Genomic DNA, 25,390 nt, shown 5'->3' on the forward strand with positions numbered 1-25,390 from the left:
GAAGGGAAAGGCTACCCAGTCCAGTGTTCTGGCCTGGAGAATTCCATGGACTGTATAGTCCATGGGTTGCAAAGAGTTGGACACAACTGAGCGACTTTCACTTTCTGATCACTTTTCAAGCTGTCCATGGAGAGGCCCAGCTGAAGAGGAACTGAGGCTCTTGACTGGCTCCAACTGAACTCCCAGCTGACAGCTATTATCAGCTTTCTAGTCATAGGAATAGGCCCTTGTGGAAGTAAATTCTCCCTAGAAGTTGAGCTGCTGTGAAAAGCAGAGCCAAACCTTCCATGCTGAGCTCTGCCCAAATTGCAGACTCACAAGTTAAACACATGAGTTTTGTATTTTTTAAGCCACTAAGTTTTAGGGTGGATTGTTACTCAGCAATACACAATGAGAACAATGGTTCTGGACATCTGGACATACTGCAGTGGATCTGCTTTAGGAGGGCTTTGTTAGGTGGTTAAATTGCCCTGTATAAGAAATAATAGGAAAATAAGAGGATTCCGAGCCATCAAGCTAAGGAGCAGAGGATGAAGAGAGGGAGAGGGCTCCAGCCATACAAAGGATGGGTAAAGCATAAATGAACTCAACAGCCAACAAAATGATCTAGTGCTAGAGATGGGAGGGGCTATTAGGAACAGGGATGCTAGTGCTCAGGTTAAAGGTGTTTGCTGACACAGCTGGCTGCAGGGATGGGGCACCTGCTAATCTCTGTGCCATTACCGTAAGCATTCAACATAACCCTGCCACATGTACACAGTCTCGAGTCTGGAATACTCAGGACAGGATGGGTATACCGCAGTGAAGCTTGGTGGAATAACACAATGCAATTATTAAGGTTTATAGTAACTTCAGTGTTAGAGCTGATCCTTCCTGCCCTGACTGCAAGTGTGCACCTCATTTATTTTGGTTTTGAAGGGAATGACCACAAATTCTTTCCTTGGCCTCAGTGTGAACCCTTGGGGACATTCATTTTTCTGGGTTGCTCTTTGGTGTCAGTGGAGCATCCCATACCTTGGTAGGTGCCCCTCACAATGTTACTTAATAATGCAAGCAGGTAGATGCCTTAAATACCTGGATTAAGTGAAATACTCTAGGTCCAAGGAAAGACCATATCAGACTCTGATGTCAAGAACCATAAAATAATAAATTCATGTTGTCTGAAGCCACTATTTCCAGTGGCTTAAGCCACTAAGTTTGTGGTTACCACAAGAGAAGACTAATACAACCTGGATGTGAAACATTATTATAGAGTGTTTTAAGTTAAAGAAAAGATTTGTTAGAAGACAAAAAAAAAAAAAAAAAAAGGAAAATGTCCAAAGCTTGTTTCTTGAGTTAAAAGAAAGACAAAACAATGCACATTTTCTTTGCATTTACTTTTACTGGAAAAAAAAAAAGAAAAAACAACAACAACACTTTTTTTTTTTTTCAAAAGAATCAAAAGACCATTACACAAGATCGCACAATCACTTACAAATGCTGTCAATTAAAGGTAAGTAGGCTAGTCTCACAGAGTCCTTGTCTAAGTAGTTTTCCCCGTATGCAATACACTGACAAAGTAATTCTCAGAGCTGTTGGGCTGGATTCACAGTCCCACTGGGCATGCTCATTGCATTCCATAATTGAATCACATCAGATCTCAAGTAGGAACTCTTCCACCAAGATTTCTATCATGAGAGCAGTTTAAATAGTCACCTTCTTTCCATTTCCCACTGGCTTTTTTCATAGTCAGGGGTATAGTTCAGCGTTATCCAATGTCTTTCTCCATTTACCATACAATTTACTCTCCTTTGTTTGGGACCTAACTTCCTCAGTCTTCACATTCTTTTCAACCACCACTGTCTTTACCGTACAATAAGATGAGTTCAGTGTAAATATAGAAACCAACATCTTCCAAGGGGGAGAAAAACAAAGGACCACTTGCTAGAAAAAGGATGAGGGATGATAGGTAATTTCAGGAAGCCCTAGAAAGGACTTTTCGCCATTAACATTAGCTTGTAAAACGCAAGTATGAAACTTAAAAAAAGAAATCAAATTTGATGTGTTGTGTGTGTGTTTTATTTTGCACCATTATGAAATCAAATACAAATACAACTAATAATATGCTCTAAGTTGCAACATGAAACAAGAATGGTAACAGCTTACAAATGCTGTGAACGTTCAGTTCTCTTCTGAGACATGGGGTATATCAATACTCCATTTTTCAGAATCCTCCCCTGGGCCTTGTAATCACACATGCCACAGATGGACCTGTGTTTCTATTTTCCCCCCAGGGGACTGGAGTCTGCAATTCTTATTAGATTCAAACTCAAGGTACAACTTAGCAAATGCTACATGCTTTATTAATGATTTTATGCACCTGTGAGGTCTACTTAGGACCCAGAAATTAATTAAGAATATAGAAACAATCTCTTGAAAATATATATCATATCTCTACATATCCCTCTTTAGGAACATGTAAAAGCCTAACATATTCTGTGAATTTGATTTTTATAAGTAGTTTTCTAAAACAAACCTACACATAATTTTTCCCCTCAACAGTACTGATAAAATACAGGGCACCTTTTTCCTTTCAAGTATTTGGGTAAAATAGCATACCCTGAGAATTTGGGGTGCAAACCTACACCTTGTAAACTGTAGAATGAAACTCCTCAAGCACCACATAGGAAAATGTGTACCATGATGGTTTTAAAACACAGAGACTATTACTGAATGTGTCTTCTCATGCACATATAATATATACTTATCATGAGATTATAGTCAGCCTACTTAAGAATCAACACTGTCCTGCAGTCCAAAGTATTATTTCAGGTAGCATGAGCATTCAATTTGTAACAAACACAGACTTCCATTTCTATGAAATATGAAAATAATTTAAATGCATTAAATCTCTTCAAGAGGCAAGAATGGTGAAATCAAATCTGAAATTAAAAAGATTTGTATAGCTATGTATTTCTGAGTGACATAAGATGGTTTTGAAGAGCATGTTAACATTTAAGATTCATCATAAAGATGTCAAAATGTAATTTGTTTTAGCTTATTTGCTCAATGATATCCAGAGAGCCATACACATACAGACATAACGTAGATGCAGACATACAGAGAGCCAATATGCTAAGTCATTAACTGCATATTTGGGCTTCATTTCATCCTGAGGGCAATTTCAGAGAGTGTTTTTCAAGAAAATACATTCTGGTGAATTAAACTGTTGTACTGGTTACAAATTTGTTCAGTTTTCCAACAACAATTCAAAAGGAGCATATTTCAACCTGACCATTTGACCAACAGGGAAAAAGGGGAAATGTGTCAAGATTTCTACACAAAATGCCCTGTGGTTCATTTGGAAAACTACATTTTGACATGTAACCCCAAGAAGAGATGGCAAAAGCCAGACTCTGCAATTCTAATTAGATTCAAGCTCCAGGAAGCATATAGGAAATGTTACATGCTTTATTAATGGTTTTGTATATTTAAACCATAAAATGGGAGCTTGGTAGCTGAAAGGACACTGTTAGGGTGATGGTTTTATGGGCCAGAAGGTTTCATACACTCATGGCTTTTTCTACTTAGCTTTGGTTGAATAAGGAAGGACACAACGACTTCATTCAAATATCAACACAACCTCAAGAAATAAAACAATGAAAAGTGAGGATTTAGATTTACCTTATGTTTTTAAAAATGTTCCCCTCTATCATTTGAGGTGGTAAATGGCCTGGCAGCTTTGCTTTTTATGGCTTGATGAAATAGAGAACCATGAAATTATCACAGATGATATGGTATTCATAGAATACTACTTTAAAATCACTTTTTTTTAACCACTTGGATATTTACTACAACCAAAGCAGCTTCTCAGAGGACATGGCCTCTCTGATAGGGCCAACAAATGAAAAGTTCTTTCTTTCCTAGTTTACCTCAATGTGAAAATTTGAGGCTTAGATCTGTTAGGGAAAAATAATGATAAATAGTGATAAGTAAGCTTATGGGATCCCCAGATCCTTGGTAGGTAAGACTCCACCACATTCTCTAGGAAAGGAGATGTCTCTCTTTTTGGAGACCTGGAAGTAGTTGACTACTTAACACCAGCACTGGGTTTTCCTAAACGTCACATGTAGTTTTGAAATAGTCTTGTCAATTCTGGTTCTATCTATGAAATTCTATCTGAGTTTCACAGGATGTGTTCAGTAGTTGAGATTTCAATGTTCTGAAAGCATTATAAGTTATTTGAGTGTTATGTCTGAGATCTTTAAATGATTCTACATTCTTGTTTCAGTATTAAGTGACCCAGACCCAGAGCATCTCTACTGAATATAAGGAAGGACTGATGCTGTGAGAGACACTTCCTAGTAATGAAAAATTAAGTTCTGGGGTGAATCTGTTGATGGAGTTGAGTAAGATGACTTCTATAACAAAGGAATAACCCTTCCCCCAAATGTGGCTCAAGGGCATCTTTTCCAAATACAGGGACTATTTCATATTTCATGCTCCATATCTCATAGAGGCAGCCTCCTCATTTCATAGCTCATCAGCCCAATGATTAATTGAATTGTGACCAGAGCTGACTATTCCTGTCTCAAACCCTTCCTTTTACCCAAAAGAACTTTTTACAGGGTAAGATCCCTTTAAGGAAAGCCCTGAATATGAAATTGAGTTTTTTTTTTTAAAGAGTACAACTGAGATGGAAGCATAACACATATCTTCAGTCATGAACAGTATAAATTTCTGTGGTTTCAAGAGGCAATTTTAAGCAAAAATCAATACTGATGATCATTAAAATAAAAATAAGGCTTAAAAAATTACCAGAATGCTTTATCTTTGAAAAAATAAGTAAATAAGAGGAGATTCCTTTTTGAAAAGCCCAGGAGAACCTTCAAGTTATTCTTTTTAAAAGTAAGAAATATTCCAATGTAGCATTTGCTGAATATATATTGACTCACTTATAAATTATAATGAGCTAAGTATCTGTTCAATCAGCTCTTCAAAACTTCCCATGAACACTCACTAAAATAACCTTCAGAAGTGGGTTACAACTGAGGCAGTATTGAATGTCAATGAAAGATTCTATGATTTGGATTCTCGACATCTCTTACAACCATAAGGAGCAAGTGATATAAACCTAGATCACTGCTATTGGTATGCTGACGGCTGGAGAGAATCATAGCCACCAAATCAGAGTTCACTTTCTGCTCCACTACCCCAAACAGGTCACACTTCAGACTCCAAACAATCTGTGAGAGAGAGGAGTATGCAACTATGGAGGGAATCATTAAAGAAGAATATAATCCTCCACACTCATAGCAAAGCTTGGATTCTAGAGGGAAATAGATATTTTATACCTTTCTGAAACTAAGACCTTAATCTTAAATGCAACCACTGGCTCTCCAGTCTTTCAAACCACTCTATTTTAAGGCAACAAATGGTGTCATGGCATTGTACCAATGGGAAAGTTAAAACAAGGCACAAAAGTTAAAACCACTGCTTTTCACAATCACATTTGAAATCATGCTAAACCCAATAAAAGGACATGTAAAACATAACCAAGAGAATGACTAGGCTTGGCTGGTCTATGATTCATAATACAGACCCATCATATTTAAACCCAGACAAATGCTACAACTCTGCCAGCCAGTCCTGATATATTGCAAGAATCTGTAGGGAGATTTGTGATCCAAATTTGATTTGCTAGTTTGGTTTACAACAAAATCAATCTTATTCTGTTGTATGTTTTGACTGAACTACAAGAACATCTAAGAGATGGTTTGCCTAGTCACAAATGCAGGAAGGAAAGATGAAGGGAAAGCTTATATTAAAGTACAAAAGGAAATAGTTTTACATAGGAAAAAACACAACCATTCAATCAGCAATAAAACAAAGTGTCTTAACAGGGTTATTCAGAAAAGTATAGAAACTTACACACTTGTTTATAAGAAGCAAAAACTAAGAATAACATATCTAGAGGAAGTTTTTCAGGTGATTCTTAGTGTTGTTACAATGAAGCCTTCAGATTTAAGAAGGTTTGTCCATCTTTCTGTCTTGCTCCTATAAACAAACATAGTCAAATAAAAGACTGTTAGTTCTAAAAGTAAATCTCAGTCTTAAAGAAGCAAGAAAAATGCCAAGATACATTTTATTTAACTATTTGGCTAATTTCTGTGTGAATAATGCTGAAGTTCACATTTTAAAATTGGAGAATGTGTTTCTGAACCTACTAGACATCAAATGGGACATCTTTTTGAAACTTGAATTAAATACAGTCAATCCATTCAAAAATTATTTTAGAGTTAAATATTTAGTTTTACTGAAATTATCCATGACAGAAAATAGTATAACAGATATGTTCTTAAAACATGCAAAAATGATATTTAAACTAAATTGAAACATATGAAATTCATCATGAGTTATTTAGTTGAATGAATAAATTCTATACTTTAAAGTGAATGGTCACCACCTAAACTATGTGGAATTTCATACTGTACATTTTGTTTGAAATGAGATATACTGGTTAGAGTTTATAACTTATTTCAATCCATTCTAAAACAAGCATTGACGTGTTCAAAATCTTACTGAAAATTAGCCCTTTCTTTCTGTCAATCTCTCTCTATATTGCATATTTAATAGAACTTTGCCTAAAGAACTTTTTAAAATTAACCTTTGGGAGTTGGAACTTGAACATAATATTATGAAGACAGAAATAGAGTGGCCTACAGGTAATATTTTTTTAGGGATTAGACGACTCTATCATGTGAAAAACAACCTTTAAGAAGTATCAAATAACAGCTATCTAATCAATTATATGCAATCAGAGTAGAGTGGCAAAGGATATTTTAATCCTGCCATCTAGAAACTGATCTGTGTTAAATATATGCTTAAGAAACAGGAAGACTATAAGATTAATTATAGGTTTACAGCTCATATGTATATATTTCAAGTTTGTTGATTTTACCCTTTTGTACTTTATATCAAGAAATGACTTTCAAGAGAAAAGGGACTGTTGTGGGTCTGGAAACTTCCCATTTGCTAAAGTTTTTCTACCTTAGGACACACAGAACAGGAAAAGAAAACATAATTACAAGGGGAGGAAAAGAAAATAGGAGACCAAGAAGAAAAATGTCAATGTGGATCTAAGGACAACTCAGGCTGAGTCCCGTCATGAAGCAAAGTTTGCAAGGACTCCTTGAGCAGAGAGAGGAGAAAGACAGAGAGAAACAGTGAGAGAGAGAAAGAGAGAGAGGGAACACCCCAGGAAGGGGGGAGAGCAAGCTGAGGAATGGAGGAGAAATCTGTTTCTACCATTTGCTGGGATCATTTTCAGGGACTTGTCTAGATAACATCTTTTCACTCATTTGTGGGATATTGCTTCTCCTAATTGGAGAAGGAAATGGCAACCCACTCCAGTATTCTTGCCTGGAAAACCCAATGGACGGAGGAGCCCTATATATTAACTTTAGAGGAACTGTGTTTAAACTCTTGAAAGTAATGAGGTTGCTCCAGTTCCTATTAAGGCTAAAATAATGATTGCCAGTTGAACCTGGCAGAGGGTCATGACGAAGTCAGGGAAGGGAGGGGGTGATTGTACCGTCACCAGGCAGTCTGGCCTGGATGACTTCCCATGATTTGAGGATGGAACCCATGACAGAGTTCAGCAGGGATGTTGGGTCAGATTCTCCCTTGTTCCACACGGGCCTGCGCTCAGAGAGAGGGGAAAACCACCACACGTAGCTGGCACCCTATGCCCAGAGCTGTATAACATGCTGAAAAGTGTGGGGGATACTAGAGGACCCTGACCACAGCCAACTCCTGCCCCCAGGGGGTCAGGCAGCATGTGGAGATGTGAGCATGACATCCGGTTAGGAGAAATACCAAGAAATCCTGCATACCGGCCCCTGGTGCTGCCCTGAGAGTATGCAGGAAAAAGGGCTGACTTTCTGCCTTGGTGGAGGCCCCAGAGAGATGAGGGGCTTCTGAGGCATTGATGAGCTTCTAGTCTCCAAGGAAGATTGAACTCTTATGACAGGGAATAGACTGTGTGCCATGTTCTTTGCAGTGATTTTATGATTCAATCTTCACAATGTTCCTGCAAGGTATCCCCACTTTACCCTTGAGGAAATTGAGGTCCAGAGAGAGCGAGTCATTTGTCTGCGGGAAGACTTTGAGCCAGGGTGCCTGACTTCAAGGCACACATACCTGGGTTTTAGTCAAAGCCACACAGCTTCCTTTGGACTGAAATGCATGTCCCCATCGGCATTTAGCAGACCCTGCTTTCAGGTGACATCCCACACCTGCCCCCCATCCCCCCTTAGTTACCTGTCCCTCCCCCCCAACACAGATTACCCCACCCCACCCCACCCACACAAACACTGGCAGCCACAGCCCCTAGAAGTGCTGAAACTATTTCTCTTTGGGACGTACAGTGTTCTAATGACTAATGAGAGCTAATTTTTTAATCAAAAGAGAAACACACATGAAGGCTTAATATATGCTAGGCATTGCCAGACTCAGGATCAGTTTCTTACCTTATTCTCTCCCCTTTTCCCAGTTACGAAAGAGGAACAATACACAAGGAACTGAGATGTGCAGGGCAGAGAGGAAGAAAATGGGCAACACATGGCCCCTGAGCTCCAAGGGCCTGGATTTCAGCTGGTCTTTTGATCTGGGACAAATTATTTTTTCACTTGTCAAATGGGGATAAGAAAGTACCCACTGGCTTAAAGAATCAAGCAGCATGATGTTAAATCTTGGTATATAATAAATGAATACACATTAGCTATTAATTTTCCTTTCTTCTTAATTTTATAGAGGTTTGAGGAAAATACAATGACAAAAAAAAAAAAAAAACCTGTAGAGAAAAGCATAAAATAATAAGAATGAGGAAAGCTACAATCCAAGGAAAGAGAAAGGGAGAAAAAAGAAATGGCAAAAAAAAAAAAAAAGACAAAAGGAAGATAATACAACAGCAGCTATATATAATCATCAGGAGAGGAAGCCACAATCACGGTAGGAAAAAACAGATATAAATGATTCAGAAATGTGATCATGGGATGAGCTGAAAATGAAACGTCGAGCGTGCTGCCTGCAGCCCGCCCTGTGACCTCATGCGCAAGGCTGCCTAAAACACAGGTGAGGGAGCCGCCACTTCCAGCCCACCCTGAGAGTGGTCTAATCCATGATGACAACAGACTCCAAGCAGAAAAGGGAGGAGAAGGGAAGAAGCAAGGTGGCGCTTTAAACTAAATCAACTTCAAGGGAACAGGAAAGAAGAAACAACAATAAGGAATAAAAAAGAAATTATCAAAAAACAGAAAGCAAATACTCAAACAAATGGAAAGGGAAGCAAAGAGGGAAAGTAAGGTGTGGCCTGGACCCCAGGATGGAGGAGCAGAAAGAAGAGTGGGAGAAAAAGAGAAGGGGGCTGGGTAGCATTAAGAAAGAAGCAAATGGAAATTGACTCTGGTCTGGGATACTTCAGTTCTGAGTCCCAGTTCTGCCCTAGATGGACACTATGACTTAAGAAATGTTAGCCTGAATTTGCTCCTGCAATTTTTACACAAGGGGACAGGGTTCGATGATCTAAGGACCCCATGGGGCCCCTTTAGAGAACCCTATGGAAATCGTTTCCCCTGAATCCACTCCCTTTCTCCTTCCTCTTCAGTTGCTGATGCCTGGGGCTCTACTCAGGAGGTAGAAATAACTCCGAAGAAGTGAGGAGAAAAAGAAAGAACAATGACACAAGAACAGTATAAGGCACACTCAGAAATGAAGAAGCAAATGGGTTAAGTATTAAAAAAAGAAAAGACATTCAAAGGAAACAAAATAATTGCAGTCCCCACTGGGTGGCAGGCATGGTGCCAAGAAAAGTTTTCTGTTGTTATTATTACATATTTATCTTTATGCCCTTGTAAATGGTACTTAGTATTAAGTCTCAGATACAATTTTAAAGCAAAAATACAGCATGTAAGCGGGTGGGCAGGAGAAAGCAGGAGGCTGAATATGTTAGGGAAGGAAAAATAGAGCTACATGCCTCAAATGACAGAAATCTAAAATACAAATAATCTCATCAGAAAAGGCATCAGAGATACTGTGGAGAAGGAACTTCCAAAAGGAAACGTAACAAAAAACAAAGGCCTAACAAGAAAAGAGAGAGCTAGCAAGTTTTGAACTGGTATGCCAGGCACACTGGTGTGTTTCCAGTGGGTTTCTGTTGTAACTCTCTGGCCACCAGCCGGGAACCATTTGGTCCATTTATCACACTGTGTGATATCATTACTAAATACAAATAAAATACATACTATTACTACTTAGCTTCTGAGATGGGTTGTGACCTGGCAAAGATTGAGGAGCACTACAACTTTGTTCACAGAAAGAAGAGAAACAGTAAAGACACACCTATAAAAGCAAAACTGGAGGAAAATTCAGAATAATCTGAGAGGAGCAGCAGCTGGGTATATTCAAATCTATATGGGGGAGAAAGTAAGGCTCCTGGTTACAAGGTACAGCTAAAAATAGATGATGAAATACTTATTATTTGAGCTGGAAGGAATCTTAAAGGTTAAGACAGGATTTGAACACTGGTTTTGCAGTTCTGTGTGTACAGCTTATGTCTTCCAGCTGGAGTGCAGGCTCCTGGCTTGTATTAATAGGATGGTCACATGGGGGTTCATAGCCTCACCACAGAGTTCACCATGGCTGATGGAGTGTAAACATGTAATTCATGCTCGTGGAATGAATGAAGGAGTTAGTGTGTTTTATTAAACATTCATTTTACAAAAGTCAAGAGAATCAGAGCAGGTCCAAGGTGTCCTGGCTGCCAGTCCTGGGCTCATTAGGCTCCTCTGCCATCCTCTTTTTGTTTCATGACTCCTACCAACAAACAGCACACTGAGTGGTCCAGGAGCCAGGAGCCAGCCCCAGGGGTCCTGGTTCTCTCCCTCTCTGGGGCCCACTCCAGCAAAACCACTTCTTTCTAAAGCCCCAGGTTTCTTCTCCATGAAGTGCTGTGTTTGGATCAAGTCATTTATGTGACTTCTTAGTTGAGAGGGGCACATAAAACCCTACTCTACCTCAAGAAAAAACTCTGGAATAAGTCTAGTTTTCAAAGGAAATCTTAAAGTGAAACTAGCTTCCAGGCCTTCTCACACTGACTGTCCGTACAAACACCAACAGATGAACGGGGGTGTACCATGTAATTTTTGCTATATCTGAACCATGTTTAAATTTTTTCACACAAGGGAAAGAACTATACATTTCCTTTTTTTTAACCTGACTTTTCTTTGGCAAGTGGCATAGAACTTTCAGGATGCTGAGTCTTGAAGGATTTTAGTTATCATCTGAATTTGGGTAATTAGATTTTCACCTATACACAGAGAGCTAATAATTAACTCCTCTGTGTGTGTATGTATTTGTGTGTGTATGTGTATTAATTGCTCAGTTGTGTCTGACTCTGTGAAACCCCATGGACTGTAGTTCGCCAGGCTCCTCTGTCCATGGAGTTCTCCAGGCAAGAATCCTGGAGTCAGTTGCCATTCCCTTCTCTAGGGGATTTTTCCCAACCCAGAGATTGAACCCAGGTCTCTGCATTGCAGGCAGATTCTTTACCTTCTGAGCCACCAGGGAAGCCCCAGTTATTTCCTTGACTATCCTTAAATCTTGAAGCCAGCTTTTGCCTTTATGTCTATTTTTAGGGTTGTGGAGTAAAATAAATGTTAAAGAAATGAAAAGCTTTCAAATAAATCACTGTTCAAATCTCTAGTACAAAAAACCTGGGTTTGTATTTGTGTCTGATGGAAACCACTCTGGCCTAATCTCTCCAGACTCAGCAGACGGGAGAAGGGCCAGAGGCAGCTGCTACAGGACACGAAGCTAGCCTGTGCCACTTCCTCCCTCCTCGGGGCCCTGTCCTCCTTTCCCCTTGCCCTGTGCCTCCACAACTCACACAAAGGCCTCCCGGGATTAGCTGCTCCCAAACAGCCTTAGGTAAACATCTCACCTGTCCAGAAGATGAAAACACTTTTGTCTAGAGGCTACTCCTTTTCTTCTGCAAAGCTATCTCTAAATTGGGGCCTCTTCCACATGCATATTTCTTTATTTTCTACATTGAACAACAGTTGCATTATTTATCTTTAATCTTTCCCTCCTTTCTTTATTTGTGTTCATTACATATGGCCTGTTGCAAATTCTTGGAAAGGAATTCGAATCATTTATTTCTAGATAAGAAGTGAAATGAGGGTTGTGCTTTTACCTGAATTTTTAAAGGAAGATCCAAGGATTATTGAACAGTGGTCTATTGTTTATTTTGCAGCCTAGTAAATATAATACATAGTAAAATCCCTTAATTTGGAAAGCTTTTATATTTTGCAACAACTGTTACATGATATGACATTCACACAAATGTTGAGCAGTAGAAATCATTGACACACAGTTGTCATGGGTCCTAGAGAGCTTGCATGCCCCAGAACATACAACTGGTGAAAAGATGCTGGCACTCTGATCCTACATCTTAATTTAAGGCTTTTTTCATTGCAGAAAGAAACAATGTTCCTCTCTTTCTTTTCAGTACAGAGAAGACAGGAATGGCTTATTTTTTTCATGTAAGCATAGAAAGGGTTCCTCCCCTCTTCTCTCCTTTCTCAGTTCAGTATGCTCTTACGGAGGTATGAAACCCCTTAGAAGCATTTATGCTGTCAACCCTTCCTCATGTGAAGACAACAGGAGAAGGAGTGGGCAAATCTGTCCGCCCAGTGCAGGCAGCTTCCTCCTGTATCTGAAGGGGGTGTGTGTGTGTGTTTAGCTGCTCAGTCATGTCCAACTCTTACGACCCCATGGACTGTAGCCCTCCAGGCTCCTCCGTCCGTGGAATTCTCCAGGCAAGAATACTGCAGTGGATTGCCATTTCCTTCTCCAGGGGATCTTTCCAACCCAGGGATTGAACCTGCATCTCCCTTTCATCACTGAGCCACCAGGGAAGCCTGTCTGAAGGTTGCCCCTGCCTTATGTGCTTGACCTAAAGTGTCCTGGTTCAGAAAAACCTGGCTCCCCTTCTTTTCAAGTTCCATGGACTGTAGTAACAGCAAGGATTCCCACTGATGAATTTCGAATTCCCACCGATGGACTTCGGTGTCAGAATCCACATCTACTTCACTTAGAGAGGGGAACAAGGGAGAGTTGATTCTTTTGTGATGGGAGGGAATGCAGATAGAAAAGGGTGCCTTGTAGGCATTCCCAGCAGAGCATAGTGGATTCACTCTGAACAGACTGGATCAAACATAGCAGCTTCATCCCAGGAGCCACTGCAGCTTGGGAATCTCCCATCCCATGGGGTCAAGCCATGTGTGTGTGTGTGTGTGTAAAATACCTTAAAGACTTTGTAAAGACTTTGGACTTGCCTAAACAAAGTATTCTGATGGTCTGAAAGCAAAAACAAGACCTTAAAAATAGGCTGTTTGTATAAGAAACTTCAAGAGAAAGATGTGGAGCACAGACAGAAGCCATTCTGCAGATGTTAGAAAACCTCTTAACAAGAAAATGTCAGTCTTTGACTCTCCTTGCTCTGAGGAGCAACCAGAGTAATGGTGTTTCCAAAGATGTCCTGTGCCTCTGTCACTGGGGCTGCAAGGAATAAAGCTCACTCCACAAAATCCAGACCAGGTTTTCATTTCTTCCCCCTGCCAATCTTCACCCAAGGCTAACCCTGATAGATACCTGCTACTCACTGTGGGAAAAACACTCAGGCAATTTGAAAAGGTCAAAGGGAAAAGGCCAGCCATGGGGCTGAGGAGTGGGGAGAGAAGGAAGCTTGGCAGGAAAATTAGCTCCATAACAATTTGAATGGGGTTCTATTACGAAAATACCTCCTCTGCTATGAACCTGCCACTTCAAACACAAAGCATTAGGACTCCTCTTAATCCCTCAAACCTGATTATCAAAGTGATAGTCACTCACCAGCAGCTGCTCCCTTTGGCTTTCTGGTGACCACTCATCATCTGTGTTCCACCACGAAGCTCATGGTGGTGCCGTCAAAGGATGGGGGTGCGATGATCCGCGGCCCCAGGGGCTGTGAGGTGATGCTGATGACAGGCTTGCCGTGCAGCTGGGCAAAGCCCTTGGCCCCCACGAGCTGGGAGGTGGCTGCCGGGGCAGAGGAGGAAGAGGAGGCGGGAGACTGACCAGAGGCCATGAAGTAGGGGGCCTCGGTGAACGCTGCAGCTGCCTCTTTGCTGGGGGGCTCTGCTGTCAGTGGGGAGAGCTCACCGCCCGCTGGAGTGCAAGCAATTGGTGTGGGCTGTAGGGCGTTGGCAGGCAGCACCGTGGGCAGAAACCCGGGGTAGATCATGTAAGTGGGTCCATAGGCCCCAGGACTCAGGGCCAGGGGAGGCACAGGGAGGGACATGGGAGCCACTGCCTGCTGCTGGGAGGTCATTGGCACGTCCACATACTGCCCTGTCTCGGGGTCAAACAGTCTCCGGGTCATGGGCTGTACTGGTGTGTCCACCAGATAGTACTGGCCGGTGGTCACATCCAGGAGCATCTTGCGCTGGGTCTGCTGAGGTGGGGGCTGCTGGAAGGGGTCTGTGGGGATGGGAGCTGGGCCGGCAGGTGCCGGGGCTGGCATGCCTGGTGGGGAGAAGCAGAGGACCTGGGGCTGGGCGCTCTGTAGGGTGAAAGGCAGTGGCTGCTGGTGGTAGATGGCGGTGGGGGGATGCTCAGGGCTCTGGGGCCCCGTGGGGGCAGCTACTGTCTCCCTGGGGTGGTCAGGTTTGGTGCGCCAAGCTGGCCGGCTGGTTCCACTGACCTGAGAGCCCTTGGGACTAGTGGGAACCTGACTGCGAGCACTCAGAGGGGGCAAGCTGCAGAGAGTGGCCGCGGCTGAAGATGCTGGGGGTCCCTCCCTCCCTGCCCCAGGCCTGCCTGGAAGCTCTCCAGCTGCAGAGCTTCCTTTAAGAGGGATGGTCAGGTAATTCTCACAGTCACTATTGCTCTTTTCCAAATTGCTGCCGATTTTCCTGTTGGTCACCTCTTCCAGAGGTGCCCGGGTGGCCGGAGAGATCTTGAGGGACCGCAGTCCCTGCGATTTGATGCCCTTGGCGGCCGCCGAGGGACTCTCCGGAGAAGGGCCTTGCGGGAACTTGCCAGCGACTCCCCCAGTTTTCTGGGTGCTGCTGGCACTCATTGTGAAGACGTTCCGTTGGCTGGGGAGTGGGGGCAGGGGCTGGGTTCTGTCCACATCCTTGTGCACCGGGGGAATATAGAGGGACCGGGGCCGCTCCCTGGCCAGGTTCTCAAAGGCGGCCGCGCGGGCAGACACGCTCTCGGTGCTGGGGTTGGAGTTTCTCCGCTGTAGACGCTCTGGGCCCCCTCTCAGGACCACCCCGCCTTTGTTCCCCACGCCCCGCGGCTCCTCCGCCTCACCCAGCCGTCTGGCCAACTTGTCGGGGTCAGCGCCCCCGGCCCCTTCCCTCTCCTCGCTGGCGATGAGCGACAGGACGTGGCTGTCAGTCAGCAGAGGCAAGGGGTCACTTTTCCGCTTCCACTCGTTCCTGTTGAAGCTGTACAGCTCTTCCATGGACCTCACGGCCGCTGTCAGCTTCTCCAGGGCATTCCGGGATGTCTTGGGGCCTTTCCCTTCCTCCCTGACCTCCTCCTCCTTGACCTTCTCTGGGGTCTTCTGAGCCTTGGAGACAATCTTGAGCACAGGCAGGTAGGAGCCCTGTTCAGGCTTATTGGGGGCGATGGTGGCTACCGGCAGCCTGCCAGATGCCCTGTGCACCAAAACTGTCCCTTCTGGCGAGGAGGAGTTCAAGACCCTGCTGCCTCCCTTGCCCACATTCTCCCTGGGCTCTCGCTCGGTGCTGTCCTCCCTGGGGTTCACCACAGCCTGGCACGTGATCACCATGGGGGACAAGGATCCGGATCCCCCAGCAGCAGGAGCCAGCTGCCTGGGTTTGGGCCCAGTCAGCCCCTGCTCTGGGGTAACGCTGCCCTTGTCACTGCTGTCCCCTGACCCCTTGATTAGTTTCCGGACATCTCTCACCTGATGGAGGGGGCCTTGGGCCTTGGACTTGTCCCTGACGTCTCTCACCTGGAACTGGGGCACTTTTTCCAGGCTGTCCCCCCGGAAGAGCTTCTGCTGGGCCCTGCTGTTGTCCTCATTGGTCTTGAAGAGGTTGGAGGCACTGCTGCTGGCCAGTTTGGGTGTGAGCAACTTGGCAATGTTGAAGTCCGAGCTCGGCTGTTGCACGCTCCCCAGGCGGATCTTGATTTCAGGAGCCTTGGGTCGGATCACTGCCGTGGAGGTGGCCTGAGCAGCAGGGTACTTGGTGGCCTGCTTCCCCGGCTGCTTATCCTTGGGTGTCTGCTGGATGTTGGGGACAAAGAGGCGAGACATGATGGTGGACTTACTGGCAGAGATCTCCCCCAGGTCGGCCCTCCAGTCACCCCCCTTGGGGAGTTTCAGCTTCCCAACGGGGGCTCTTTCTTCTCGCTTTTCAGCCTCTTTCTCCTTCCAGGACCGGAATGCACTGTTCTGACTGCGGAGGAAGATGCCCTTGACAGTCTCTGAGGCACTCTTTTTAATTTCACACACTTCTGGGAGTCCATCGGCAAAATGACGGCCGGAGCCTGCGTGGCTCTCCCGAGGGGCGCTGGCTTTGAAGATGGGGGATTTAGACCCAGCTACGGCCCCCTCCCCGCCGGCATCAGACATGCTGACCACCGTGTACTCGGAGCCAGCCTCCGAGTGGCGAGAACTCTGCCTCTGCAGGCCCCTTTCGCGCTGCTTCTCAGCCCCCGGGGGAGGGCCCTCCGTCTCCTTGGAGGTGCTGGAGAGGTGATGGTGGGATGTGTCGCTGAGTTCTCCCCTCTCCATTTTGAACTCGTGTTCCCGCTGCATCTTCTTGGAGATGACATTTTTGAGCAGGCTGGAAGCAAACTTGGACTTCTGGGGGCCATCAGCGCGGGAGGCCGGCTTGCCACTCTCGGAGGTCTCTGAGCCATCATCCGTGTACACTGACCCGGGGCCCTTGCTGGGGCCTTTGGTGGCCTTGCAGGGCCCCGCAGCCAAGCTGGCTTTGCTCTCACTGCGTAAATTCAGAGGCTCGAGAAGGGTGACCACGCGTGGACCCGACTGGACCTGCTTCTGAAAACACAGAGGTGTCTCCACGTGTTTGATCTCGCCCTCGACTTTGCTGACCACGAACTCCAAGGCCTTGGTCTGGGACTTCTTGGATTGGATGTAGAGCTGGTCTGCTGTGGTCCTGGCCCCACCGCCCTTCCTCAGCCCTGCAGCCACTGAGGCCGCGCTGCTCCTCAGGAGGCTCTGTTCCACCCTGGCTCCAAGACCTCCACATTTTAAGTCCAGGAAGGTTGACCAGCGCCCAAAGCCGACTTCGGAGAGCACGGAGGACTCCCGGGAGCTGATGTTCAGAGCCTCAAAGTAGGGGTAAGCAAGGCTTCGGAAGGCCCGGGAGGTCAGGTTACGCACCTCTTTGTCCGCATCGTCCAGCTCGCTCACGGCACTGGAGGCTCCACTGGAGTAGTCCACCAGCTCCTTCGCCCGGATGGCCCCGCACCGGGTCTGCAGGCGAGCAGGGACGGCGATGAATTTCTTTGCATGGTCCTGAGCCACGGCTGCAGCCGGGTCTTGCTTCAGCGAACTGGAATTGTGTTCAGCAGCTGTAGAGACGCGGAGGCTCATGTCGCCTTCATGCTTGGCAGCATAAATAATGTTTTGCTTTGCACACACGTTGCTAGGCTCATTTATAGCCCGGGAAGTCGGTTTGATTGATAGGAGGATCTGGCTTGCTGCGTTCCCACAGCTGCTGGCGGCGGTGGCTGCTGCTGCCCCTGAAGCCGCCTCCGGGGGCTCGGGCAAGGGCTCCCGCGGGGTGGCCGTGCCAGGCCCCGTGGGTGGGGGAGTGGGGTCAGCGTCCGAGGGGCCGCTGCCCACTTCCGTGCTGCTGGTGTCGCCGCCGCTGCTGCCCGCGCTGGGACGGGCGGGGTCGCTGCTGGTGGGGCTGGGTGTACGGGTGGCGTTGGTGCTGGGAGTGGTGCTAAGGTAGCAACTGTTGTCGTCGTCCTCTTCGGTCAGGGTGGTGACGTCCTCTGGGGTCTCGTCGCTGCCACCGAAGGAAGCGTAGTCCACAAATGAGTAGATCACGTTGTTGTCCTCGAAATCCCAGCGGGAGGCCAAGCCCACGTCGAAGTCCATGTCCTGCTCCACCTCGCTCAGCTGGATCTCGTGGGTGGTGATGTAATGGGCCTCCTGATTTCTGGGGGGGTCCCGGCTGCCCTGAGACTTGGCAATAATGTCTCTGCACTCTGTGGCATCTGCTTCCCCACATCTCCCTCTTCCTCCTCCTCCCCATCCTCCTGCTTTTTCCCCTTCTCCCTTGGGCTGGCAGCTCAGCGCGTTCTCACCACCATCACTCTCGAAGCCTAAGGATGAGGACGAGGTGGCCAGAGCCCCTGTGGATGTGGTGGTGCCATCCATCTTGGACAGACCATCTTCTTCTGCTCCGTCCACTGGGGAGGAGGAAGAGGAGGAAGAGAAGGGGTTGCTGCCCTCATCAGTACCGGAGGGCTGGGATCTGGAGAGTTCCGAGGGGACAGAATTCTTCAGGGGGGCTGGAGCTTCGTGCTCTTGACTGCTGACTTCGTCTTGGGCTTTCTCCTGGGGACTCTTCAAGCCCCTCTGATCCCCCTGGCGCTGCTCCTGAGTGAGTCTCATGGTCAGGGGACTGTCCCTCGGGACTCCAGCTGAAGCGCACATCTCCACATATTTTGCTTCTCGCAGGGAGGAGGCTGGTGGCTTGGGAAGCGGCTGCAGCTGCTGCTTTAGCTCCTGGCTATCTTGAGCTCCGCTCGCCCCGTCCCCCACCTCCTTGGATCTGGCCTGCAGATTCAGTTCAGGAGGGGTGCCTTCCATTCTGAGCCCTTGCCTAGGTGTCAGCGACAGGAGGAGACAGTGGTGAGCGACGGGACTGTCCTGGGTCCCTCCCTGGCCCTGGAGGGGCTGCAGAGTAGCCTGAAGCAGGGTCCCACGTGCCTGGACTGGCCCCAAGGCTGCAGGCACCCTTGCCACCGCCGCCACCACCTCCCAGTTCTTCAGCCCCTGTGGCGGGGCCCAGGCCAACCTGAGGGAGGTAGGAAGGCTCCTGGGTGGGGTGGCAGAGGTGGTCTGTGGCCAGGGGGCTGCTGCTCTGGCCGAGACTGTGGCCAGCTTCCAGCAGCCAAGCTGTTCTGTCCAGTTGTTGGCCTGACGCTGTCGGCAGCTAGGAGTCTGAATGCCATCGACCACGGAAGAAGCAGCATCTGTAGGTTGACTCCGGGACTTCCAGAAATGAAAGGAAAGCATGTGCTGTTTCTTGTGGAGCCTTGTCCCTTTCCTGGATGGGGTAAGAGTGGGTCACGTCATTCCAGAAATATTTTTAGTGTCTATTCCCCAGTCATACTGAAACCACACTTGAGGGTAGAGAGAAGAGGCTCTGAGATGAAGAGAGAATGTGGGAGGTAGAGAAGACATGTGGGTTCTAATTGAAATCAACCAAATGTCCTATGTAATCTATTACGAGGATGTCTAGCAAGTATGAAATTATTCTTTACTCACTGCCGTCTTTCATTCCCAAGTCTGATTAAATGTGACCCCCACTCTTGTTCTTAAATAAATCTGAATTCAGCAGTGCATTTCAAATCAATTAAGGACAGCCCAGAAAGACTTCAAAATCTCCCTTGGACATATGGCAGCTTTATGTTTGTCTGAAAATCTATGCCTTTTCTTTCTCTTTCATCTTAAATCAGTTGAGTTCTGGTAATACTACCTTTTGTAGGAATAAAACACTCTATTCCTCCTTCCCCAAAGTTCCACTTTATGAAACATAATCTGTTTGTTTAAAAATAGGAAGAACTACTCCAGCCCTTACTGTTGACTAAAGTGTAAAAGGGCAATTTCAGAGACTTGAAACTTAACACTTGAAATAAACTTTTAATTAGACTCACTAAAAAGCACCACGTGGTTCCAAACTGACACTACTTCAAATCCCTACAATCTCAAAAAGTTCCCTAAACTTCCAAAACCGTGGCAAGACAATAAACCTCCAATTATATATATAGCCTAAGCCGCAGCCTCATGATTCAATTACACTGGCTGGACTCCAGACCTGCAGGGCACCGACTGAGAAGGCACGGGAGAACAACGAACACACTTACCCTTCACGAGTACAGTGAGGCTGGGAGGGAGGCTCAGAGAGGAAATGTGACCCACTGGCATGCCCCATGGCACCGAAGCCAGAATCCTAGGTCACTGGCTCTGAGATCCTTTCATTTCAAACAATTCAGGAGTTGTGCAAGTGTATTTGCCAGGCAACCCCAGATGGGGGTTCTGTGCTGGCCATCCTCAGAGCAGATCCCTTGGGTCTATCAGTGGAGAATCACAACTCTTGGTTTGGTGAGATCTGGCTCCAATCGCCTGCCAGGCCTAGTTCCACCACTATACATAGTCTATGTGTCACTTATGCCGATTGAATAAAGCACTATTTTAAACATTCACATTTGTGGGAAACAAAAATAACACCATCAACCATCCCCTTCCAACATGAAGGCCACCCCCGCACTGAAAAATGTTCCTTCCTCTGGCTGGGCGTGGGGGGAGGTATGGAGTGGGAGCCCCTAGCAACTGAGGCATCCACCTTCTCATCCTTGGGATGTGGACAGTGCAGCCCTGCCATTCTCCTGGGACAAGTCTCTCCTGCCCACATCACTGCCATTGAAAACATGACATAGGGAAGGCTGGAAATATCAAGTATCACAATGTGGATAGAGAGCCAGAGTGCTAGACACAGAAAGTAAAAGAGAAAAGGAAACAGAAACAGAGAGGGAGAGAATGAAAGAACAAAAATGTGAGAGAGAAAGAAGGGACTTGCTAAATTTGTGATCAAATTTTTGATTATGGAGAGCCAGGTGGAATGGCACAAAATCCTAGATTCTTAATGATAAGAAAAAAATTGTGAATCACAATAGTTACAACTAAGTGTTGCATAGTGTTTCCTGTGTGTGAGTCATTATCTGAGGCACTTTTAGATGTGTCTGTATTTATTAATTTAATTCTCATTACAGCTTGGTAAGTTAGGTACAATAATTGTAGTGAATTTACAGATGGAAAAGCTGAAGCACAGAGATGTTAAGGAATTATAGTGAAGTTGCTCAGTCATGTCCGACTCTTTGCAACCCCATGGACTGTAGCCTACCAGGCTTCTCCATCCATGGGATTTTTCAGGAAAGAGTACTGGAGTGGGTTGCCTTCTCCTTCTCCAGGGGATCATCCTGACCCAGGGATCGAACTCAGGTCTCCTGCATTGTAGGCAGATGCTTTACCCTCTGAGCCACCAGGGAAGCCCAAGAAATTATACAGCAGAATTCAAACCCAGGCTGTCTGGTTCTAGAGCTCGCCCCTTCACCATGTTGCTACACTGCCTTGCTGACTTCCATACTCAAATACTCTCTGCTGCACCCAGACGCCCAATTAGACTGGAGCAGGATGTCCTAGGCTATTTCATCTGAATGACCACAAAATAAGCCATGTAACCATTTCTTGGTTTTGTTTTGTTTATATCATCAGCCTGCATTCACATTATGTATTCAGGGATTAAGGAACATGAGCCTATAAATAAAATGAAATAAAATATATCTGTCTCCTCCAGGCAAGCAGAATACTTCCAAAGCCCTATTTTAATTTTGCTTCAAAGCCTGGGATGAGAAACCCTGAATACTACCTCAAACACTGTGGGCCATACACACTCCTCAGCTGATTAGAAAACAGAGTTTCTGCCCATCATGGCAATTATACTTCAAGAAGAAATGTTTCCAGCACTTTCCATATGGCCCTGTCTGTCACGACAACTCAACAGATTTTAGCAGTTTTGCCTTACAGTTGGCAAAGCACAGAATTGAAAGGTCAGATGCCCTGGATGTAGGTTAAGCATAATTATTCAATATCCTGAGTTCTAGAAGCTTGCTTCCAGAGTTTTGCTTCTTCCAGAGAGCACAACCCTTGCCCAAACTCCCCACAAAGAGAGAAGGTTAACCTAAAATAGGCACTTACCTCCAAAATACCTGTGTGGCTCCTTTTCTCTATTCTAAGTCAATGCCAGCGTAGGAAAAAAATTGTAGGAAAAAAAAATTGGCCTTTTTCAAGTAAGGTCAATTTCCAAAAAGTAGAGTTTAATTCAAACCACAAGTTCTATTTAAAAATCAAAAAAGCAGAAAATTTGGAGTAGAAAGACTCTATTAAAATATTTTTTTTAAAAAAGAAACTCATAAATGGAAAAACAAGGACCAATCATAGAGTAAAGTAAGACAAAAGCACCAGACTTCTGCTTCCTGGCATTTCCAGAGCTCTAGATTAGTATGTCCTACTGTGAAATAATTTCAGTTTTGATGAGATAACTTTTTGTCATTCATTAGCCATAGAGCCATTTATTCCTAACATGACTACAGTCATTTTTTTTTTTTTTTTTACAGATGAACTCAGTGATTGCCTACCTGATCTCAGCTCTTGAGCAATTAACAATGACTAATATCACCAGCATTAACCCATGCTAAGCAAGCATACTTGCTAGACTAGGCAAGGTATACTCAGTAGATAACTTTATATGGGAATTCAAAGAGCAACAAAGGAAATGACTCATGTCGTTATATTTATCTCTGAAGAGAAAGTTTCTTAGCATTCCCTGAAAGTCTTATGCGATGTATCACAGTGAAGAAAACTTTAACACGATTAAAGAAGAATGTTGGCCAGGCTATCCACCAACCAGTGAAAGGGGATGGTTATATTTCAGGCCTCTGACAGTGGCATAGTATGATAGACAAATACCTCATTCAAAAGCAAAACAGTTATCCAATGTAGACTACAAGACCAGAAATGAAGAGACAGGTTTAAACTCGGACTCAAACTAGACAAAGGATTTTTCAAACACAGGTATTTTCAGGATTCTCTGAGGTGCAATAGGGGACAGTTTCTGATTACTTTAAATTTGGAGTAAGGCTTCCCATTGCGTTTAAGTTGTGGTGCTGGAGAAGACTCTTGAGAGTCCCTTGGACTGCAAGGAGATCAAACTAGTCAATCCTAAATGGAATCAACCCTGAATATTCATTGGAAGCACTGATGCTGAAGCTGAAGCTCCAATATTTTGGCCACCTGATGTGAAGGGTCGATTCATTGGAAAAGATACTGATGCTGGGAAAGACTGAGGGCAGGAGAAGGGGGTGACAGAGGATGAGATGATTGGATACATCACATTCATTCAACTCAATGAATATGAATTTGAGCAAACTCTGGGAGACGGTGGAGGACGGAGGAGCCTGGCGTGCTGCAGTCCATGGGGCTGCAAAGAGTCAGACACAACTTAGTGACTGAACAATAACAAAGGCTTCCCCGAAACACCTGCACACCTATTTGCACACACTGATGTGAAAAGGCTTTTCTGTTGGCCGCTGCTTAATGTCCAGTGTGGCCAGCTGTTTCTCCTCCTAGCCAAGGCTGACACACCTAAGAATTACATCTGAAAGAAAAGCATCATTTTTGTTTGTTTGTTTGTTTGGTTGGTTTTTTGGCTGGTGGTGCCAAAGAGCGAAGACAGGTAACCTGGATGATTTTTTACAACTACTAAGTGCTGGAGCCCTGGCTACCTGGCTCTGAGAGACTCAAACCCACACTCAGTTGATGACTGAGCTTTCAGTTCATGAGGTGGAGGTCACAGGCTCTTTCCCAGTGCTGGCCAGTAGGCTGTTCCACAGCCTCCACCAGCTGCCTGCACACGGGAGCAGCTGGTCACCATGGAGTCCAAGGAAACGGAGTGGGAGGATTAGTGTAAAACTATCTCTGTGAATAGAAAACAGTGTGTCCCATGAGGATGAATAAGTAGCACTCTCTTCTTGTGCAAAGAGGAGCACGTTATCATAGAAGCGTGCCATGCACATCGGAGATGCAACCCCTTAGCTATGCCCTTAAAACTTGGAAGGACAGAAAGGGGCAGTTCATCACCAGAAATAAAATATTCATAGACACTCAAGCCTGCACACAGAGGGCAGAGGTGGTGCAAAAAGTCCTTCACTTATCCCCTTGAGTCAGGCTGTATATCTGGGGTTGCTCCTCTTGTGTCCATCCCCACCCCACCACTCTTCTGGGTTTCCTAGACATTTTGAACTCCCCATCCTTGCCCCAGACCCATGCCCCTTTTTCCTTTTGGCCCCTGACAATAGTTTCTATCTTGTTGTCTCTTGAGGGAGTAGTGGAGTTTTTGGTGTTTCAGATATTATGGGATAAAGAAAAATTGTCCCTTCTACATCAATCTCAAAGTGAAACATTGACAGGACAAATAAGTCTTCCTCTACAGAATACAGACCACTTTGAAGAGCCTGTCAATGTTTGTCTATCTCACCCAAGTCTGTCTGTTATCCTAGACTGTAGGAGGCAGAAGCCTGAGAAGGGTGCTGCTAAGGTTGCCTCCTCGGTCTGAGAAAGCAGGTCAAGGAAGAGGCCTCCTTAGGGTTTCACAAGTTAAAGTAAGATTTTTCCAGTTGGTAATGAAACAGAATTCACATCATCAGTCAGCTCAGCTGCCTGTCTATGGAACAACATGAATGACTTATTTCTAAGACTTTAGAAAGGAAGCTTGTTTTGCCTTTTAATTCTGGATATTGCATTGAGAGGGCTAAAAATCATGTTCCTGTTTTGTATTACTTTGGTAAGTATTTTTTCTCCCCACATTTTTGATTTCAGACTGTGGTGATTTCAAACAGGAGCCTCTATATATACACTCAGTATTTTATTTTTCAGCTTTCTATTTTCTATGAATATTTGAAATCATTATGAAAATTAAGATCTCATTTCTTTCTTTACTCCAAATCTGTTCAAAACTCAAGTACTGAGATGCAAATTAAGCAACTTTTGAGCAAATAATGTGACAGCTTCTGTCTATCATATGTAATACGACCATTAGGGTTCAATAATATATATACAGGAATGTTTATAGCAGTGTGTTTTGATAGCAAAACAAATTGGAAATCACATAAATATCAACCAGTAGGGGACGATTGATTGATTACAGAGCACACATACTCTGACTCATTGTGCAGACACTGAATAAACAGAAACATACGTTCTAATCTTTGAAGAATTGCCATGAAAAGACAGTCACAGAATAAAAATGTACTAGTATGACTCTGTTTCAAATACAACCATAATAAAACTTACTTAGTGAACATAGTTCCTATAGTTCATAGTTGAATCAACAGAAAATAGATAGAAGCATAACACCAAACTAAAATTGTTTTTGTATATGTAGGAAGATAAGATTGAACAAGTATGATTAAATCTTCCTTCATGCAGCTCAGTATTGTTTGAACT

The 25,390-nt window shown here is 44.8% G+C and overlaps 1 protein-coding gene and 1 long non-coding RNA gene across 2 annotated transcripts; one reads left to right on the top strand and one right to left on the bottom strand.

Annotated features, from left to right (window-relative positions):
• Positions 1–1,744: 1,744 nt before the first annotated feature.
• Positions 1,745–19,362, bottom strand: C7H4orf54 (chromosome 7 C4orf54 homolog). Its single transcript, XM_055587796.1, has 2 exons — positions 13,933–19,362; positions 1,745–6,036 (listed from the first exon to the last, which is right to left on the bottom strand). The coding sequence occupies exon 1, from the start codon at positions 19,340–19,342 to the stop codon at positions 13,970–13,972; it is 5,373 nt and encodes a 1,790-aa protein (XP_055443771.1). The 5' UTR covers positions 19,343–19,362; the 3' UTR covers positions 1,745–6,036; positions 13,933–13,969.
• Positions 18,503–25,390, top strand: LOC129657520 (uncharacterized). The gene is made up of 3 exons (XR_008716781.1): positions 18,503–19,130; positions 19,236–19,382; positions 22,504–25,390. It is a non-coding gene; the product is annotated as an uncharacterized LOC129657520 (long non-coding RNA).

The sequence above is a fragment of the Bubalus kerabau genome, chromosome 7 (assembly GCF_029407905.1).
Source record: "Bubalus kerabau isolate K-KA32 ecotype Philippines breed swamp buffalo chromosome 7, PCC_UOA_SB_1v2, whole genome shotgun sequence".
NCBI classification, from domain to species: domain Eukaryota; kingdom Metazoa; phylum Chordata; class Mammalia; order Artiodactyla; family Bovidae; genus Bubalus; species Bubalus kerabau.

What these genes read in the sequence shown, in the direction of transcription:
- C7H4orf54 (XM_055587796.1), bottom strand. Translation starts at nt 19,342, where the DNA reads ATGCTTTCCTTTCATTTCTGGAAGTCCCGGAGTCAACCTACAGATGCT.